The sequence below is a fragment of the Scedosporium apiospermum genome (genome assembly GCF_000732125.1).
Source record: "Scedosporium apiospermum strain IHEM 14462 chromosome Unknown SEQ_SAPIO_0033, whole genome shotgun sequence".
In the NCBI taxonomy this organism is placed as follows: domain Eukaryota; kingdom Fungi; phylum Ascomycota; class Sordariomycetes; order Microascales; family Microascaceae; genus Scedosporium; species Scedosporium apiospermum.
The window spans coordinates 45,973-65,249 of NW_015971734.1; the positions used below are offsets into that span (position 1 = coordinate 45,973).

At 52.3% G+C, this 19,277-nt stretch overlaps 6 protein-coding genes and 3 pseudogenes across 6 annotated transcripts; 3 read left to right on the top strand and 6 right to left on the bottom strand.

Moving 5' to 3' along the window:
• Positions 1–41: 41 nt before the first annotated feature.
• SAPIO_CDS0590 (Phenol hydroxylase) lies at positions 42–2,628 on the top strand (the record flags this gene model as incomplete). Its single annotated transcript, XM_016783331.1, has 6 exons — positions 42–79; positions 165–191; positions 275–449; positions 541–552; positions 706–1,237; positions 1,322–2,628. The coding sequence occupies 6 exons, from the start codon at positions 42–44 to the stop codon at positions 2,626–2,628; spliced, it is 2,091 nt and encodes a 696-aa protein (XP_016646097.1).
• Positions 2,629–3,554: 926 nt separating this feature from the next.
• Positions 3,555–4,734, bottom strand: SAPIO_CDS0591 (uncharacterized protein; the record flags this gene model as incomplete). The annotated part of the gene is made up of 4 exons (XM_016783332.1): positions 3,555–3,697; positions 3,758–3,871; positions 3,926–4,112; positions 4,195–4,734. 4 exons carry the CDS (start codon positions 4,732–4,734, stop codon positions 3,555–3,557), a joined length of 984 nt encoding a protein of 327 aa, XP_016646098.1.
• Positions 4,735–6,482: 1,748 nt separating this feature from the next.
• SAPIO_CDS0592 lies at positions 6,483–7,043 on the bottom strand (annotated as a pseudogene; the record flags this gene model as incomplete).
• Positions 7,044–7,628: 585 nt separating this feature from the next.
• On the bottom strand, positions 7,629–9,767 carry SAPIO_CDS0593 (annotated as a pseudogene; the record flags this gene model as incomplete).
• Positions 9,768–10,448: 681 nt separating this feature from the next.
• SAPIO_CDS0594 (Succinyl-CoA ligase [ADP-forming] subunit alpha-1, mitochondrial) lies at positions 10,449–11,649 on the top strand (the record flags this gene model as incomplete). The annotated part of the gene is made up of 4 exons (XM_016783333.1): positions 10,449–10,617; positions 10,669–10,685; positions 10,757–10,873; positions 10,936–11,649. The coding sequence occupies 4 exons, from the start codon at positions 10,449–10,451 to the stop codon at positions 11,647–11,649; spliced, it is 1,017 nt and encodes a 338-aa protein (XP_016646099.1).
• A 396-nt stretch (positions 11,650–12,045) lies between these two features.
• SAPIO_CDS0595 (Succinyl-CoA ligase [ADP-forming] subunit beta, mitochondrial) lies at positions 12,046–13,583 on the bottom strand (the record flags this gene model as incomplete). The annotated part of the gene is made up of 5 exons (XM_016783334.1): positions 12,046–12,144; positions 12,199–13,184; positions 13,241–13,313; positions 13,379–13,447; positions 13,527–13,583. The coding sequence occupies 5 exons, from the start codon at positions 13,581–13,583 to the stop codon at positions 12,046–12,048; spliced, it is 1,284 nt and encodes a 427-aa protein (XP_016646100.1).
• A 566-nt stretch (positions 13,584–14,149) lies between these two features.
• SAPIO_CDS0596 (4-formylbenzenesulfonate dehydrogenase) lies at positions 14,150–15,278 on the bottom strand (the record flags this gene model as incomplete). Its single annotated transcript, XM_016783335.1, has 3 exons — positions 14,150–14,336; positions 14,394–14,634; positions 15,143–15,278. The coding sequence occupies 3 exons, from the start codon at positions 15,276–15,278 to the stop codon at positions 14,150–14,152; spliced, it is 564 nt and encodes a 187-aa protein (XP_016646101.1).
• A 639-nt stretch (positions 15,279–15,917) lies between these two features.
• Positions 15,918–17,057, top strand: SAPIO_CDS0597 (annotated as a pseudogene; the record flags this gene model as incomplete).
• Positions 17,058–17,153: 96 nt separating this feature from the next.
• On the bottom strand, positions 17,154–19,216 carry SAPIO_CDS0598 (uncharacterized protein; the record flags this gene model as incomplete). Its single annotated transcript, XM_016783336.1, has 8 exons — positions 17,154–17,317; positions 17,376–17,393; positions 17,522–17,830; positions 18,404–18,511; positions 18,587–18,706; positions 18,775–18,802; positions 18,872–18,986; positions 19,056–19,216. 8 exons carry the CDS (start codon positions 19,214–19,216, stop codon positions 17,154–17,156), a joined length of 1,023 nt encoding a protein of 340 aa, XP_016646102.1.
• Between the last annotated feature and the right edge of the window lie 61 nt (positions 19,217–19,277).

Here is a 19,277-nt window from a genome sequence, read left to right on the forward strand (position 1 = left end):
ACTAAGATTCCCAATCCATTAACCGAAGATCTTGACACGCAATGGCCGCTCCCGAAACCCCTGAATCCAACGTCGATGTGTAGGCAGAAACACCGCACCAACTTTCACACCATCTCAAGAGGAGAGAGAGAGGATTTGGTTGGCTAACAATGGAGTACTCATAGGCTCATCATCGGCGCAGGTCCTGCTGGGTAAGGGAAATTTGACTTTATTTAGACTCGAGTTAAATAACTCCACCATCCTTCGGAGGCTAACTAACATTGGATGGGCTCAGACTCATGGCGGCGTGCTGGATGGCGCACTGCGGGGTCAAAGCACGAATTATCGACAAGCGAAACGCCAAAATATTTTGCGGCCAGGCGGATGGCTTGCAATGTCGAAGTCTAGAAATCTTCGATAGCCTCGGCTTTGGCGACAGAGCGTGGAAGGAAGCGAACCATATGATTGAGGTGAGCAGCACCCTGCATGTAGCGCCGAGAGAGATCGACCCGAGACCCGCCCGGATGAAGCTGACTTGCTTTTCACCGCACCGCGTCACAGATTTGCATGTGGGTACGTATTATTCGCCATTCACTCTGAGGGACTGTGTCGTGTTACACAGCTTAAGGGAATTTGTTCTTTTTTCCTTCTTTTTATTATTTCATTTCCTTCTAGTGCGTGTGGGTGTGCATGCGTGTGTGTGCTTTTTCTTACCTAGGGTCTTAGAACCCCGGCCCGGACGGCGTGATTCGGCGCTCCGACCGAATCCCCGACACCATCGTCGGCCTCTCCCGCTTCCAGCAAATCGTCCTTCACCAGGGCCGCATCGAGCGTTTCTTCCTCGACAACATCAGGAAGTTCTCCAAAGACACCATTAAGGTCGAGCGTGGCATCTTGCCCGAGTCTCTCGAGATCGATGTTTCGAAGGTTGAGGACAACTCGGCGTACCCAGTGACAGTCAAGCTGCGCCACCTCTCCGAGGAAGAAGCCACGCCCAGGCAGGAAGTTAGTGGTAGCAAAGTCGGCAAAGCCGGCGATGGCATTTTCCGCAGCAATCTCATCTACGAAGACGATGAGGACGACTTGATCCGGAAGAGTCGGGCCCGAGAGGGAACGGCGGAGACAGTCCACGCCAAGTATGTGATTGGTTGCGATGGCGCCCGCAGCTGGACCCGACGGGCGTTGGGATTTGAACTGCAAGGCGAAGCTACTGATTTCATTTGGGGAGTGATGGACATAATTCCCATCACTGATTTCCGTGAGCAGATTTTCTTAGTGCAACCATACATTGATGTGATATACTCGTTCTGTGATTGCTGACGTTTTTACGTTTCTACCACAGCGGATATCCGAATGCGTTGCGCAATTCACTCCGCCGAGAGCGGCAGTCTCATGGTCATCCCCAGGGAGAACAAGCTCGTTCGTCTCTACATCCAGTTGGTGGAGGTGACACCGGATGCCTCCGGTCGCGCGGACAGGTCCAAGATCACGCCCGACTTCATTTTCGGCGCCGCGCAGAAAATCTTGAGCCCTTACAAGATCGACTATGAGTACTGCGACTGGTGGACCGCCTACCAGATTGGCCAGAGGGTAGGCACGAGCTTCGACTCCCACAGCCGAGTCTTCCTTGCCGGCGACGCCGTCCACACACACTCCCCCAAGGCAGGCCAGGGGATGAACGTGTCTATGCAGGATTGCTACAATCTCGGCTGGAAGGTCGCTCTCGTTGCCAAGGGCATCGCTAAGCGGAGCATCCTCACCACGTACCAGAGCGAGCGCCGCCGCGTGGCTCAGGACCTCATCAACTTTGATCACCGCTTCAGCAGGCTCTTCTCCGGCAGGCCAGCCCAGGACGTCATGGACACCGAGGGCGTCAGTATGGAGGTGTTCAAAGATGCCTTCCTCAAGGGTAACCTGTTCGCTTCGGGCCTGAGCGTGAACTATGGGCCTAGCACCCTTGTAGCCAAGTCTGGCGACGCTGCTGAGCAGGGCGACGGAAGCACGCCTGCCACCTCTGATCTGGTGAAGGATCTGACTCCGGAGGTGTTTGAAAAGAAGCAGGCTCTCGCCACCGGCCTACCTGTCGGTATGCGTTTCAACAGCTTCAAGGTCCTCAACCAGGCATGCGCACGCCCCTGGCATTTCCAAGAAAGACTCAAGGCCGATGGACGATTCCGCGTCGTCCTCTTTGCCGGAGACATTTTGGACCCGGAGCAGAAGGCCCGTGTCCAAAAGTTCTGCGATGCCCTGGACGCACCTGAAAGCTTCCTCCATGCCGCTACCCCGGCCGACGCGCCGATCGATAGCGTTATCGAGGTGCTGACCATCCACTCGTCTCCCCGCACGGAGACGGAATTGCTCAGGGATTTCCCTGACATCCTCCACCCCTTCGACAAGCATGCCGGCTGGGACTACAACAAGGTGTTTGTCGATGGTGAGAGTTACCACGAGGGCTATGGCGAGGCGTACAAGAATTACGGCGTCGACAGGAAGAGAGGATGCGTGGTAGCCGTCAGGCCCGATCAATATGTTGGCTGGGTTGGTGAGTTGGAGGACTTTGACCAGCTGCAGAAGTATTTCGATGGTTGTCTCATTCTTCGAGATACTGCGAACAATGAGTTGAACGGCCAGAACCTCACCATCCGATAAGCGGTTTCGTCTTCTCTTTCTGATTCCCCTTCCCTTTTCTTCTCTTCCTCCTTTTTCTTCTTCTCCTTCTTCTTCTCTTTCCTTCTCCCCCCTTCCTCTCTCCCAAGTTCCCAACTTCCCTACCGACGGACACCTTCGTCATGACTGCGTAGCACAAAGGCTCGCAGACTAGATAAACACCTACGCGTCAATTCTTAGGTCCCTGGGCGCTGGGATATGGGAGGAGTTAGGTCGGCCGTATCATATCTTCATGCAGGCCCTAGACATGCCCAACTTCCCCCAACTTTTGGACGAATGAACGTGCAAACGGCAGCCGCCTCAGACATGGCGCCATTTCCTCAAACAGGATACAGCATTGTATTCAATATGTAGAAGAATGCTTCAAATCATTATTTTGGAGAGATGTGCACGTTGATATCCGTAATATGGTGTTGTTTCATGATCATGACCGACTTGCTCTGCAGGCTCTCCCCAAGCGTAGGGGTTCCCCTCCACTGACTTTGAGCTTTCCGATTACGCTGAACGTTGGGGTCATATCTCTGCTATCCTGGCCAGCAGCAGTACATCAGTCCATCGTCAGTTAGTTCGCTCTTTCGTTGGGTAATATCCTGGCGCCCTCGACAAGATATGGAAGGAAGCACAACCCTTGATAAGTAGGTAATACCTGAATCAACCCCCTTCCTTTTACGTTATGAGCTGGTGAGAGAGATATTTCTTAATCTGCCACCTTTCCCCCGCCATTATTGGCGGATATTACCATCAACTTTGTTCTTCCGGATTATATTCTAAAATTATTGGCAAATGCTAATCACAGCTGCGCTTCTCCCCATTCACTCTTCGCCCTTCGGCGGTTTTTGCGCGATCTGGCGAGCAAAATTCCGCGGTATTCAAACTGGGCATTGACCCATTGTACTCTCAATGCGATATCAGTACGTAAACTCCTGTCCTACTAGTTTCTCGCTCAACTTCCAAAGCCTTTCCGACTCGACCGAACTCGTGGCCCAAGGTTTCACTGTGTCCGTCCAGGGATCAGCCACGTGGCAATCCTGTAGATAAGCGCCATTGTGGGCTAAGTGGTTTTGTCAGTCGATAGATAGTCCATGAATTTACGGCTGCTCAAGGTTCTTACCTTTGAGAGCGGGATCAAATGCTGCATATACCGTAGTCGCGGCACCCTGCTCCAGTGTCTTGAATTTGAAGTCTTCCCAGCCCTCCCTATTACCCAAGGTTTTGTCCGCATCCCCTATAAATAATCAGATTAGAAGATCTCCTATTTCTTTAGGCGTGCAGAACATACGCAGTCCTGTCATTTCCACATCCCAGTTCAAGTGATTACCGAGGTTCGTCCCGATTACACCTGGATGTAGGCTGAACGCATGGAGACCGTACTTGGGCCCGAGCTTCTCGGCAAGCCAGAGTGCCGTCAGAATATTGGCTGTCTTTGACTGCCCGTACGCGAACCATTTGTTGCACAAGGTTCCGTTCTTAAAAGGCGGCCCGCCCAATACAGTTAGCATAGCAAAATCCTGTTAGAGAGATTATCTGGGATTCCAGAGATTTACTCACATCAAAGTTGTAGTCGGCAAACCGAATCGGATGTAGCCGATGACCATCGCTACTAACGTTGACGACCCTAGGAGACTTGGATGCACTGATCTTGTCCATGATGAGGTTGGTGGATAGGAAGGGCCCAAGATGGTTCGACGCCAACTGGCTTTCAAACCCATCCACGGTGAGCGCGAAATCAACCGCCATGATCCCCGCATTATTGACCAAGACATCAATCACCGATACATCATTCCAGGACAAAACCTCGGCGGCAGCGGCTCTCACGGCGCCCAGGGACCTCAAATCTAATTGAAGCGTTCGAATCTTTACACCAGAGTTGGCTTTGGTAATGGCATCAGCCGTGGCTTGGACCTTGGCGGCATTGCGACCGGCGAGGATCAATGTGGATGGCTGGGCGATAGCGATGGCCTCTACGAAAGCAGCACCGATACCTCCTGGGGAAACACCCGTTGTAAGAATAGTCTTGCCCCTGATCTCATTGGCGAGGGCCGCGACGAGCTGGGGTGCAGTAGAGGTAGCGTCAAATGTAGGTGCCATGTTTTCTAAAAATTCGAGGTGTTTTGAATAGATATGAACCAATTGCCATCTTTGGATCGAGTAAGAAAAAGGCGGAATTTATAGGGTCAACAGTCAAGTGAAGTTGCGTGCTCGGTAGACACGGCGATTTGTGAATGATCTTGTTTCCTGATCATTTTGTGCCATCATGAGATAGAATCACTAATGCAGGTGGCTGACTCCCGTCTGCCTCAAGTTACGGGGTGGAGACAAAATATGCAACTGGCTGACATGTGGGTCAGGCTCGAGTCGTACAGTTGTACTGAAGGGCGGGACTAGCATAGTCTGGTAAGTTTATGGGATGCCTGATAAAGCGACTCCACTCGGGTTGCAAAGAAAAGTAATAAAACGCTGATGGAATCGCTGGACGAGATGGGGGTGAGGGTCAGGAGCCTAAGATATTCGGTGGATTTGGTTTCCCTCTTGCGCCCGGTCCATTCACCGGGGGAACAGGTTAGTAAACCCGTGAACTTGAGCGTGATATAGCCAGGTGAGAGAGAGATCAAGAATCCTGTGCTGTTTATTTCTTGCTGGCTTGGCTTCCGTCCATCATGCCAATGTCGCTGTTGTTGGGGGCGCAATGTGACATTCCCGAAAAGGCGAAGACCGTGGGTGGTATTGTTACTTAAGTGGGGGAGAGTGGCGGACGTGGATTTCATCCCTGACTGTGGTCTGAAGCATCAAGCCCGGTTATACCGGCTCTATATAGGTTAGGGGATATGAGCGCCTCTACAAAATGCTGTCAATCGCTACTAATGTGTTATTATGTTAACCCGGCGGGTGTTGCCGCGTGAGAGGACCGGATGCCGGGACTTATCCTAGGAGACTGTTTCTAGGTAGCCCCAGCCTAGGACGTTCTTTCCAATAGCTTCCCAATTTAGTACTTCAATCCCCTAGCCTTCAGGTCTTATTTAATATACTAGGACTAGACCTAGCCTCCCATAAGATGCTTACTAGACATATATTCTTCTGCTTAGCTATATATATTAGAAGTGATTTGTTAAACCTGTCCTTGGCCTCTCTATTAGCACCCTTTATTAGAAGCAGCCAAACTATCGATCCATGCCCCTTAGAGGTAGTATATAGTTTTATTATCCTTGATTTTCTCTTTAATATTAGCTCTACAGCTAAGGAGCAGCTTAACCAGAGCATTATCGCCATTCATAACGGCACACTAGAGCACATTGACCTTATGATTCTCTATCAAGGATTGAGAGCTGGTAATCGCCTGGCCGGTGCCCGAGGCCTTCCTCGAAGAGGCCAGGCCAAGAAACTATGATGCACTCACGGTACTTGCGCATTGGAATGCCGTGTTATATGCTCTTGAGGACAGGCGGTGGGGAGGAGATGGACAAGGCCGCCGATATTCGAAGTTTCTTCAATAGCTACAGAGCCGTGGGATGCATTTCCGGAATGGCCGAGGAAACGTGTGGGTATAGATGAGTGATTTCGTATATATACGTGATAGTTACAAGAAGTTCAAGGCAGTACGCTGTAAGGCATTCTTCACATTGGAATAGTAGCTGTGTATCACATTCGGTAATGGCCGTCGAGCAGTTACAATCATTTTCAACCCCATATGCTTATTAACCTCCTCATGTTTTCCTGCAGTAGACAAAAGAAATCCTCAAGTTCTCTTCTCGATATTGCGGCCAGGCATAGTCCGACGGTACTTGTATTTAGATACACCCCACATCTTCTACGCCCCGGTATCTTTCGTGACCCTCCACTTAAGCAGGAGAGAGCTTGAAGGGAGTCCTACCGTTGAGGTTGACCTCAACAATAGCCCTACCCTTGCTGTCCGCGCTGAGGGTCTGACCGTTGCCGAGCTGGTAGGTGGTGTTGGGAGTAAGACGCCCAAAGGTGAGAGAGTGCTTGCCGGGGGCCTTGCCGTTGTAGAGGACAAGGTCGAGAGACTTGCCATCGTGGCTGTACGCCTTAGCGACAAGGACATCGGGGAACTTGCACTCAGCAAGAAGGGGCCCAGCCATGGCAACTGGGTCAGGACCGTGGAGCGTAGCGTTGGCAAGATCCTGGTGGCGGCCGAGACGAGCCATGAGGGCGATGACCTGGGTGGTAGCCGAGAGACCCTTGTTGTAGAGGGCACCGGACGGGGTAGACTCAATGGGAAAGTACTCATTGTCAAGCTGCCCCTCGAAGAATAAAGCGCTTGAAGGAGCTGTTACGAGCCTGGAAGTATAGGATGGGCGTCCAGTAGTTTGAGTTGTCCTCGAGGAAGTTGCAGCTCGTACAGGTGGACTCCTGCGCGGGTCGAAGGTGGAGGACGGCATGGAGGTGGAGAAGCTGTTGCCTCCGACGATTTGGTGAGTGTGGTCTTGCTTTCAGCCACTATACGTAGAATGCGAACCATTGGACCGAAGAAATCATTCCGGGCGAAAGCTTCAAGCGAGGACAGACTTTCTGCTTCGAGATTTGTCGTCTTGCGGTAGAAAGAATGAGGCAAAGCCGAGCTGAGCGCTTGGCTGTTGAAGTGACGGCAAGGTAAGCGATAACTCTTCTGGTTCTCCGCTCCCAGCTAGCGGAGGATTCCAGCCGCTACTTCAAGCGGCAGCGAGCGCCAAGCAGAATTAGTTTCTATTACGACGCGGCGTGACGCTAGAGCCCAGAGGGCTTTAAGAAATAAAGAACGCGTGACTGCATGCCATCTCCGGCAAAAGTTCACCTGCGCTGACCTGGATCGCCTCCCTTCATCGTCCCAATGTGGAGCGTTCAGGAAGCCACACATGAACTAATGAGTTAGCACGTTAGGTTCTAAATATATCTCTCTGGTACCGAGAATCGTGGTGCACTGACATGGAGATCATATTTCAAAAGTGACGCGATAATACGTTCGTAAAAGTAATTAGTGGATCAACTTATTCCAGCGCATCCGTCATGGGTTGATTATTCTCCATCATTGAAAACATGTCCATATTAAAATCTTCCTCTAGGCTCATCATATGCAAGCCTCCTTCTCCAAACGCAAACTCGCTCTCGATCTGGGAGAACAGAAATTGGTTTGCTTCTTCGGTCGACCAAGACCACGGTGTGTCAGCACTGGCTGCCGCACTCATCCGCGTGTCAGCCTCATGAATGGGGTACATGGGCAGTGTGTTCGGCGTAGCCACCCCCGTTCTCTGGGCGTGGGCCGCCCCTCGAGATCCCATGCCGTTGGATAACGCCATAGAATCATCTTGCACTTGTAGTCTTGCAGCTGTTTGACGGTCCAGGTAATGAAAGAAGAGTTGTAGAACCCAGTTTTGGACTTCCCACGTCTTCTGCAGCTCTTGTAATCCGATCAGGCACAGCTTAGCTCTGTATTCTGCGATGGCTTTTGCAGTTCCCTTCTTCGCCTCGCGTAAGCAAAAGGTATGGACGCAGAGCGTGTTGAATAGATTCGTGATGACATGAACATGAGCATGTCGCAAGTCCCCCTCAGGAAGCATATCTTCGACTATTCGAGAGTTGCGGGAAGCAGCTTGTAATGCCACTGTCCCATCAACTTCGCTGCTTCCCGGCCCACCGATATACCCGGCGCGGTAGAGTAGTATGAGGAGGTTGTTGTAGGACAGGTGCAGCATGTTGGCGTAGAAGCTGGGCGGTGCATCAAAGTCACTATTGGAGAGTTGCATGACCCTGGGTAATTTCTCTTTCCATTTGATCAGCTCCTCCCTCATTCGGTTCCTATCGCTGGAGGACAGGACCTTGCTAGGGAGATATCCACAATGGCAGATTTGACCCAGCGTCTTAGAGAGATGGCACATGCCAATGGAGTATGACACATACTCGTCAACTTTATGTGGCGGCGTTGAGGGGTGGAAGGCGGACTCAAAGTCAGCCTTCGTAAGAACTCCCACATCACAGTCCTCGTCGCGAAAACGATTTGGTAGACCCAGAGCAGCTGCACATTGTCTTTCCCTGGTGTATATGGACCACCACATCCGCCGCCTCAGTTTATCTGCTTTTGTCTCTCCCGTTCCAGCATTTCTGTGGAATCCTTTTGTTTGCGCAAGACTAATCGTCGCGCCAAGCCAGTGACGCACGTCTTTTTCAAATAGGGCGCCGTCCCTCCAGAAGCTTAATAGGAATAAGGATTGGATGACGACGAGCCTCTTTTCTTCATAGCCGATATCGTAGATATCTTTCGCACGGTTATAGAAGCGGTACTTGGCGCGACGGCGACTCCCTAGTCCAACCTGTTGTAAATAATCTTCGTCGCAATGTAGACATCCAATGAAAAGCATGGACTGTAGTAGCAGATGGGGTATTGTCCCGTCTTCGTATTGGTTCCATATGTCAAGCTCATCTACTATGGCGAAGCAAGGATGGAACCATTGGAAGTAGCCCTTGAGTAGCTCCTTGACAACAACCTTGGGCGGGTATGAAAAGACGCCTTCCGCGCGTAGCGCCTCGATCTTAGCTTGGCGTCTCTCGGCTTCCCATTGGGGAATGATGCTCGCGGCCTTGATTACATTGGGTACTGAGTGTAGGAAACGTATGCTTTGTGGTGGAGAGGGGCCAGCTGCGGGGGGAGATGGTTCGCTTAGGTAGCGGATTGAGGTTGATTCGCCCAGGAACACAGACTGCTCATCATCCGGCCGAGAGACGGTGTGCTGGGGAAGTGTAGTTGGCGACCGAGAATCAGTGGCCGGAGTCCCTTCTTGCTGAGGACTGGGGTCACTGTCCGTATTGCCGCTCCCATTTCGGCGTAAAGTAGCTAGGGCCTGGGATGCGGCGACATGCTCATTAACCTGAGCCGGCGGTACAATAACTGCCGGCAATCTTGGTGTAGCCTCCGCAAACTCAGGCACCTCGCAAGGCGATATTGACGCCTTGGAATGACTCGATGAATGCCTTGGGTGCTTCCCTCGTCTCGATTCCCGAATTTCACAAGGCGTCTCCGCCGTAGCGCAATTGGAGCATGGCATCCTCTCAGTGGCATCGCATCTTACCCTCCTAGCATTGCAAGTGACACAGGCCTGTCTCGCCCGTTTCCGCGGCGGTGGTCCCGTCATTCTGCTGTGCGGTGTGACTGGCGCGGCACCTCGCAATTTCAAATTAGTTACTAGTTCGGCGACTTGGAATTTTAGGGAAAGGAAAGGGTAAAAAGCCGAGCCGGTAACTCGGTGGGGAGCGGAAGGGGAATTCAGTGGATGAAATGCCGGTTCCAGGGGATGTGGGGACCGCAGGCAGTCACGTGCGCTTGCTCAGTGGTGAGACTTGACCCAGGGTCGCTGGGGATCTCGGGAAATCTGGGAAGCTGGAGGGCTCACACCCCGTGCATCTCAACTCACTCTGGAGCCAATGCTTCAGAAGAGCGACTCGGCATCTGATTGTCTAAGTACAGTAGCATGTAGCGGAACGAGGACAACGGGGACGGAATCTCCGTGAGGGCTTCGTTCCCGGCCCCACTGTGGCCGATGCTTAGTCACATCATGGAGCCGCCAGTGCTGGGGTTAGATAGCCGACTTGAAGATCTGCTCTTTGAGGTACCTGTGGCAAGTAACTGGAGCGGAGTATCCGGATCGAGCAGCTCCAAACGTGCGGCTTCGATGTCGGAGAAGCAATGACGTGGAGAAGCTCCGAGATTCTGCTCCCAAATATGCCGACGAATTGGCCCGACAGCGAACAATAGAGCTCGTCTCATTGTTTTTTTACTTGTCCCATTCGCATTGCATCACACTCCTCTCTCAACCATGCATTCACAACGCGTCTGGAAGCTGCCCGGGCTGATTCTGCGGCTCAGTGGTCAAGCCACGAGGAGAAGCATATCCGCATCCGCATTTTTGCGAAAAGCGTCGCCGTATGAAGAATCGACAATCCAGAATCTCCGGATAGGCAAGAATACCCGAGTAATTTACCAAGGTGAGTCCATCGTTCTTCTCGTCATGACAGGAAGCTAACTTGGGCGTGAAGGGTTCACAGGAAAAGCGGTAAGCATCGAACAGATAATAATGCATCTTTCTTCGCTCGCTAATTTTTTTTTTTCGCATTTACCTCACAGGCCACCGCGAATGCGAAAGACACAATTGCCTATGGGACGAATATCGTGGGCGGTGTTTCACCCGGAAAGGGCGGCCAGATACACCTCGACCGACCTGTGTTCAACACCGTTCGAGAGGTGGGTTCAAGCTTCGGTGACATTCAGTGAGAGACGAGATGATTGACCATTGTGTTTACCAGGCCATGGAGCGGGTAAAGCCTCACGCGACATCCGTCTTCGTACCCGCGCCTTTTGCAGCCAAGGCCATCCTCGAGGCCATAGAAGCCGAGGTTCCTCTGGTTGTATCCGTCGCCGAGCACATTCCGGTGCACGATATGCTGCGCGTACAAGAAGCGCTCAGGACGCAGACAAAGACTCGTCTCGTCGGTCCTAACTGCCCCGGTATCATTGCCCCCGAGCAGTGCAGAATTGGCATCATGCCGTACGGGCAATATTCAAAAGGCAGAGTAGGCATCGTCTCGAAGAGTGGCACGCTGAGCTACGAAGCGGTCGGTGCTACGACAAAAGCCGGTCTTGGACAGAGTATCGTGGTCGGAATGGGTGGAGATATGCTCCCGGGAACCACCCTTGTGGAAGGGCTGAAATTGTTTTTCGAACATGACGATACGGAGGGCATAATCGTTATTGGGGAAATTGGAGGGGAGGCGGAGCTTAAGGCCGCAGAATTGATCAACGAGTATCGGAGGAACACGCCGAACCCCAAGCCCATAATTGCCATGGTGGCCGGCAGGACGGCGCCACCTGGTAAGACGATGGGTCATGCGGGAGCCCTACTTTCGCCCAGAGACGTGTCAGCAGATGCCAAGGCAAAGGCGCTTGAGGAGGCCGGAGCGCTTGTCGTACCTCACCCTGGAGTAATGGGCGTTGAGATGAAGAGACTGCTTGGAGCTTAGATTTTAGGCCGGTTTATTATATACAGTGCAGTTGCCAAAAATTTCAATGCCATTATTTTATTTTATTTTACTCCGGTTTAAATTTTTTTTTCTTTTCAGGCGCGCACCTAAATTTGAGCATCGTTGGTCAATGGCAGACCCCGTCAAGCCAGACACCTACAGATTTCTATTTCCTCCGTTCGGCTCTGCCGTACGTGTCGATGTTTCGAAATATGCGCTGTTAAATCCGTGACGGCCAACTTACTTGCAAACACCATCGGCAATACGATGGCCAGCTGGAGGTATTGAAGCAAACAAAAGTCATTTTCTATCAAATTACGGAAACGCATCGATCCTGTTCCCGTGCTAAGATGTACCCTCCTACGCTTCTGCCGCCTGCATTCCCTCGAATGAAGCTTAGGTCGAATGCTCCGTAGCCCCTGCCAGCTCAACCGCCTTCCTAGCGGCTTCACCAAATTCGGCCTCGGTATGGAGACCAAGGTTCGCCTCCTCCAGCTATACAGTGAATGATCAGCTTCTGTAAAATAAATCGACCGTTCAAGTACTTACCAATCTCAATCCCTTGACGGAGTTGGTCCCCTGGAGGCGAACGACAACAGGAACACGGAAGGGGCCAAGTTCCTTGGCAGCACCGATGATGGACTCTGCGATCATGTCGCATCTGATGATGCCTCCATAAATATTGACCAAGATGGTCTTCACCCGCGGATCTCGCAGGATTATTTCGAAGGCCTTCTGCATCGTCTCCTTGGTAGCTTGGCCGCCGGCATCGAGGAAGTTGGCGCTCGAGCCACCATGGTGGGCGATCGCATCATTCGTCGCCATGGCTAGACCAGCGCCGTTGACAACATTACCAATGTTCCCGTCCATGCGGACGTAGATGAGACCATACTGCTCCGCCTCGACTTCCTCCGGGACTTCCTGGGCAGAGTCCCTCAGAGCAAAGAGCTCCTTCTGTCTCCTCTCGGCAGCCTTGTCGAAGGAGAACTTTGCGTCCACACCAGTAAATGACCCGTTGGCGCTGCGCACGAGAGGGTTTATTTCAAGCAGCGTAGCGTCCTTCTCGGCGAAGATTTTATAGAGACGTTCAAGGATATCCTTAAGGTTGTTCGTCTCTACTTGGGATGTGCCTAGAGTCGAAGAAACCTTCTCCATGAGCTCAGGTGTAATACCGTCCGATAACTTGAAGTGGAAGGAGTGAAGCTGCTCTGGCGTCTGCTTCGCCGTCGTCTCAATATCCACGCCGCCATTCTTGGAGAGGATAATCGCTGGCAAGTACGCCTCGCGATCTATGGTCATGGCAAGGTACCACTCGTCACTGTATTTAATAGCTTCGGCGACGAGAAGCTTGTTCACCTTCAGTCCGTCTCCCGAGGTTTGATTTGTATTGAGCTTATGACCGAGCATTTGCGCCGCAATTTTCTCGCCTTCTTCGGGGTTATTGACGATGTGGATACCGCCCTTGAGGCCGCTATCAAACGTGCCCTTGCCACGGCCGCCTTTGAGGATCTGGGACTTTACGACGCATGATCCTCCTGAATTGATAGATATTAGCTTCAAGAATGTTTGGGTGCTCCTTCGATTAATATACCGAGTTCTTTTGCAATATCCCGAACCTGCGCTGGTGTTTCTGCTACCCGCCCTCGAGGAACAGGAATCCCAGCCTATACGAGGATACATATCAGTCCACATCTAAAACCTTACGTATCACCTTGTTTCGTTCGCTTACTTTGCGTAGAATTTCCTGAGACTGGTACTCGTAGAGGCTCAGTCGCCTGAGTTGCTGTAGCTGTGCAAGCTGTGGTACGCTCAAGTCAGTAATAATGCGGCCTACAGATCGCTAGACATACTAGTATTGCGAAAAGCCACAGACATACCCTCGTCGCTCTGAAATGGCGCCTTAACAGCGTCATGGGTAGATTGTTGGAGGACATTGTGTATGGTCGTGTGGTTTGGAAGGGAAAATGCAGTGCTTCTTTTTACGCAGCCACGGTCAAATTTCAGGGTCTCGGTCAAGTTTATGGTAAGCTCCAAGCACGGGACAGGGCAGGCAGTAGCCAGAGCCTGGAGCTTCCGTACCATGAATTGAGGCGAGTACCCGGGTTGAAGGGTCCGTGATGGGGGCAGGCATTTCGATCGTCGAAGTTGTTGCCGACACCCATGGTCGACTCGGCTATATGATGTGGGTCCGCAGGTCACCCCTGCTCCTGCCCACTTTAGTGGGGTTCAGAGCGACTCGAGATTGATCAACAGTCTTCGAACAAGTAGATCCTCGGTTTCGGGGCACCAAGCGCCACTAAATCCAGAATGGGAACCTGGATGAAGCTCTCTCTACCTAGGCGTTTTGGGTTTTTTTTTTTTTTGGGGGGGGGGGGGGGGGGGGGGGGGGGGGTAGGCGAAAAGCTACACTGCGCTCCCAAGATTGACAATGGCATAAAAAGTTTTGAACAATGAACAAAGAATAGTTCGGTATATTCTGGGTGCTAGACTAGTGCTACAATCAAACCGCTCGGCCTCCGTCAACCTCGAGATTAATACCGGTGATGAAGCTGGCCTCGTCTGATGCCAAGTACACACAAGCATTGGCCACATCTTCAGCTTCGCAAAGTCGCCTGAGTGGAACGTTGTCCAGGAATTTTTGCCTGTTCTCTGGCGGCGTGTCGGGGACTCCAGAGAATGCCTCGAATCTTCCCACCGTTAGAGCTCGTTTTTCATAATGATCGTGGATGGGTAGTAATACTTACAGTCCAGTGGCTCCCAGTAGTGGACTTACAGAGTTGACGCGAATCTTGTGCGGTCCAAATTCAGCCGCAAGACCCTTCGTCACATTCCAAACTGCTCCTTTGGAAGCGTTGTACCAGACCAGGCCTGGACGAGGTCTTGTCGCCCCCACGGAGGCAACGTTGAGCATGACACCGCCCTGGCCTTGTTTCAAGAGTCGAGGCATCAACGCAGCAGTTCCGTAGTAGATTCCCTTCACATTAACTGTAAAACAACGGTCGAATTCGCTCTCCGTAATTTGTAACGTGGGTGGATATACAGTTAGCAGGGCAGGTATAATTAGGGGTGCATATGAACCCGAGTCCTTTTCCGCTTTCGGATTCTTCTCTTAGCCTGTTCTGTCCCTCTTTGCCCTTGAAAGCAGTACAGACGAGATCAATCGCGGAGGGTAGTTTATGAGCCCTCGCTGCCGTCACGATGGTGCTTCGGGCGAATAATAACTCAGTAAGGCCAGGGGTCCTCGTAACTGACAGATCCAGGCAAAAGTCCTCGGCGGCAAAGGCCAGCCCTGTCACTAGTGGACGAGCCGCAGGTCAGACGCAGATTGTGCCTTTGGAACTACGATCGTATCAACGTGCGGGGATTTCAACTGTTGATTCATCGATCAGTCTCTCTTGTCGACTGCATATCTTTCAGAGCCTGCTCACCACTTCCACCAAATCATCCAGCACATATTTACTGTGGACAGAATTGATTCGAACCGCCACCTCACTGATGCCCTTTGGCCGCGTCGTATTGAGAAAATCACGGAGTCCATGTCGCGCGCTCTGTTTCAGATCGGGCGTAACGGAGTCTTCAACATCGTAGGCCGCGCAGTCGACGGTGAGTCCCATAGACTTATCGAGCATTTTCCTTGATGAGGCCGGAACTAGTCGCCGAGTCAGCAAAGATTTCGACTTATAATCGTGGCGACAGCTTACTGTAGAGCATTGCTCGCCGAAGAACTTGATTCGCTGCCATATTTCATCCCTTCACCAGGTGAGCCTTCGACTACAGATACTGAGGATGAATGCTACTGAGGAAGTTATCATGTATATTGGGAATGAAGCTGCAAGGTAGATGCCACCTGCTTGCTCGAGGTACGGGCATTCTACGGCTTCATCATCCGACACCCGAATCCACTTGCCTGCTACATTTCGGAACCACTAAGGAATAGAAATATCCAGCCAAGTGATGGCTCATTTCCCCCGGGTACTCTCTCACGCGTCGTTACTCGGACCGGGGGGATTGTTGCGGCGGGCTGGCTTCAAACCCCTGGTCGGAGCGCATAGCCGAGACTGGACCGCCCCGCAAAAAGGAAGTCGGCTATATGGCCCGGCGCCCTTTGAGCCAACCCACTCGTGTGCTCAGAGCTAGCTTAGCTCGTTCGGAGGTTTAAGTAATCCGACTCAAATCTCGGTGCTACCTCCAAGCTCTGGACTTAAACCCTGCGGTTACAGACTAGTGGAGGAACATCAATTGACTCCCATTTGCGGTCCCTACGCAAAATGAGTGCCTCTATACGATCCTCTCTGGCTTCAGTTCGACGTCCCCAGCTCCTGGAACGGGGCTGCCGCTCCATGGCGTTGCCACTTTCTCGCGCCTTCTCGTCGCAGGAGCTCGCGGCGGAGATGAAGGCCCGGCAAATCCCCATCACCTACGACTACATGAGTCCGCGACCGTCATACCTCCTCAACATGACTCTGGCCGGCTACCTCCCCAAATCCCCTACACAAGATACGACATACACCGAACCGCGTCTACCCTCCACATCAGACAAGTTTGCCCTTCAACCCACCCACCATCTCATTTATTTCTCGCCGATGATGCGGGATGGACAGACAGCACCGGACGGGACCGATCCTCGGCAAGCGCCCGGCCAGCCGTTCTCGCGACGCATGTGGGCGGGAGGTGAGGTTCATTTTAACAATTCTCCTGCGAAACGGCTTAATTTGGATAACTCTCGCGCGGCGTGCATTGAGAGTATCGTGGATGTGAATGTCAAGAAGGCAGAGACCGAAAATCCCCTGGTCTTTGTCTCGATTGAGAGGCGCATGGGCTCCGTTAGGGAAGGCGAGTCTGATGCCGCCGTTCGAGAACGGTTCTCCGATGACTCAGAGGTGGCGGTCAAAGAACTTAGAAATGTCGTGTTCATGAAGCCCACGAAGCTTGGTGCGCCTGTCCCCAAGCCGAGGAAGCAGGTCCCCGATCACCAAGGAAAGGAGGACTTCAGCCATACGCTTGTGTCCAACTCGAAGCTGCTATTTAGGTACAGTGCGCTGACCTACAACACACATGCTATCCACCTCGACCCTGAGTTTTGCAAGAAGTTTGAAGGGTTGAAGGGGCTTGTCTTCCACGGCCCGCTTACTCTAACTCTCCTTACGGCTTTGCTCAAGAACCACTTGATCCAGGATTCTTCTACGTCTGGGTACACGGCAATCAAGAGCATAAAGTACAGGAACACCTCACCTCTATTTGACGGAGAGCCCGTCAAGCTATCTGGACGTCAAACGGGAGACAATACGTGGTCGCTCTGGGCTGAGACTCCGGAGGGCAACCTCGCAGCCGTTGGCGAGGCAGTAACGGAGCAGGCTGAGGGGGTCCCCCGGGAACTGTTTGAAGATGTGAAGTCATTGGAGATATAGTTAGGCGATACATGTAGCGTTGGTCTCATGCAATCTTGTTTTGGTTAGTTGTGCGGACTCTCCCCACCCCTCATGCGTTCATGTGGCCGCGGCAAATCAATCCTCTGGTGGTCCGCCAACGTACATGTAGTTGTTCGCGTCAAGATTTAGGAACCTCGCGGGTGACCTACCCCGCATCAGGTCCACCATTGCGGAGCCGTATTTCACCAACAAGTCTTCTCTTCCTGAAGTTTGAATGATGGCGAGATCAAATTGGACGTCTGTACTATATTCTATCAGTATCCGCGCTAGACTCGACGGCGCTCTTCACGTGCTTACCGTTCCTGTTCTCCGCCACTGGAATTGTTATCACAGGATAGTCTGCGTCGAAGATCAGTATGCATTCGAGGCAGCCAAGGGCGAGCAGGCGAACCCTCCTTGGCGGCTAGTTGGTGTGCGACGCCACTATCTGCTTGTATGCGCACAAGGATTCCGTCTAGTGGCTCTCCCTTTTGACGTCAACACGGCATCAATGCCCTCTCCTCTACTCTTCTGTCGAATGTACTTGAGGGCTGACTGGTAGATTTCATCTCCTAATCCGAGAGTCTCAGCGACGTGATCGAACGTGTCTTGGCCAGTCGGCCAAGCGCCGTGTAGCCCGAGTAAACCGCCTTCTTCCTCTGCATGCTTCTTGTTGAGCTCGATAATGTCTTCCAGGCTCTTCAGATTCATGGGGTTCTCCGCTAGTGAGGCGAGGTACGCCTTGAGGTCGTTGTAAAAGTCAACCTTGACGACTGTAAGTTCGGATTATTCGCCTCGCCAGGGTAGCCCCTTAACGCCAGTTAGCTTCGTCATACCTTGTCTGGGCACCGACATATCAACCCCAGAGGCCAGGCGATATTATCTCCTCCGCGCTAGGGAAGTCAGTATGCTCATAAACTTCAGCTCCAGCTTGTCTGATTTGATCGAGCATCTTCATAAGCATGTTATATGGATATTCCTTTTCCGATGCCGACTCCCATACCTGTTTCCAAGGCATGCCGAACCTGGCTCCTTTGGGGGAATCCATTTTTGAGACTAACGATTCGTAAGGTGTTTCTGAACCGGACAGTACGTGCCTTAGCCGTAGACCACCGTTGCACCATACCCAGTAATTCTTCTCATCGTCCCCAGCGATTGGGGTCACCGCCGCAGCTGCATCTTCTACTGTCTTTCCAAACGCTCCCACGACATCGAGACTCCTGGATTCTGGAATGACTCCCCGACAGACAGTCGTTCCAAGACTCGGTTTCAGACCCACCACTCCGTTGTGGTCGGCTGGGTGCGTGACGCTTCCGTCCGTCTCTGTACCGATAGGGAAAGCGCACATTGATACAGATGCGGCGACTGCGCTTCCGCAGCTGGATCCGCCGAGGTGTTCAGCGAGGTTATGAGGGTTTCGGCATTGCCCGCCGTGGCTTGAGTATCCTTCCGCACTATAGACCACGATGAGGTTAGCTGATGTCCGTCCCCATATTATCAAACGAGGATCGTCTGGGTTGGTGTCATACGAGTATGGAGATCGCATGCATGCCCATTCTGAAAGGTTCGAGTGCTCCAGGAGTACGCACCGCCGCGGCGGAGTTTCTTAATGACGAGCGCGTCGTCTGCGACTCTCGTTCCAATCAGGACTGAAGAGAGGTTAGCAGATTCTAGCACCAAGTTTCCTTATAGTTCCGTACATCGGGAACCGCAGTACTTTGCATCTTATCCTTCGTGCAAATGTTCTACAAGCTGGTCGCGTTAGTGCTTGATATCTCATTGACAGTGCTCAATCGTTTGTCGGAGTGCCCTACATCCTTGGCCACAAAGGGGATACCTTGTAGCGGTCCCCTGACATTCCCCTCCTTCTGTTCCCCGTCGTACTTGTCAGCGATGCTTAGCGCATCCGGGTTGACTTCAATCACCGCCCTGCCACCCTATTTAGCGTGATGCGCCCGCCAAAAGGGCTTAGTTCGTTTCAATTGGCCATCCACCCACTTCAGAACCGGATTCACCCGTCTGATCCTCTCCAGGTAGCACTCCGTCAGGTCCCTCGAGGTGAATGTGCCATCCGTCATGTGCTTCTGCAGCTGAGCGATCGACAAATGCTCTATGCCGACTCCGCGACATTTCCGCATTGATGTGTCTGTGTCCGCCATGCTGACCCCGTGAAGGCCATGCAGAAGCCCGTTGATAGAAACAGTCAAGGGAGGTCCCCTT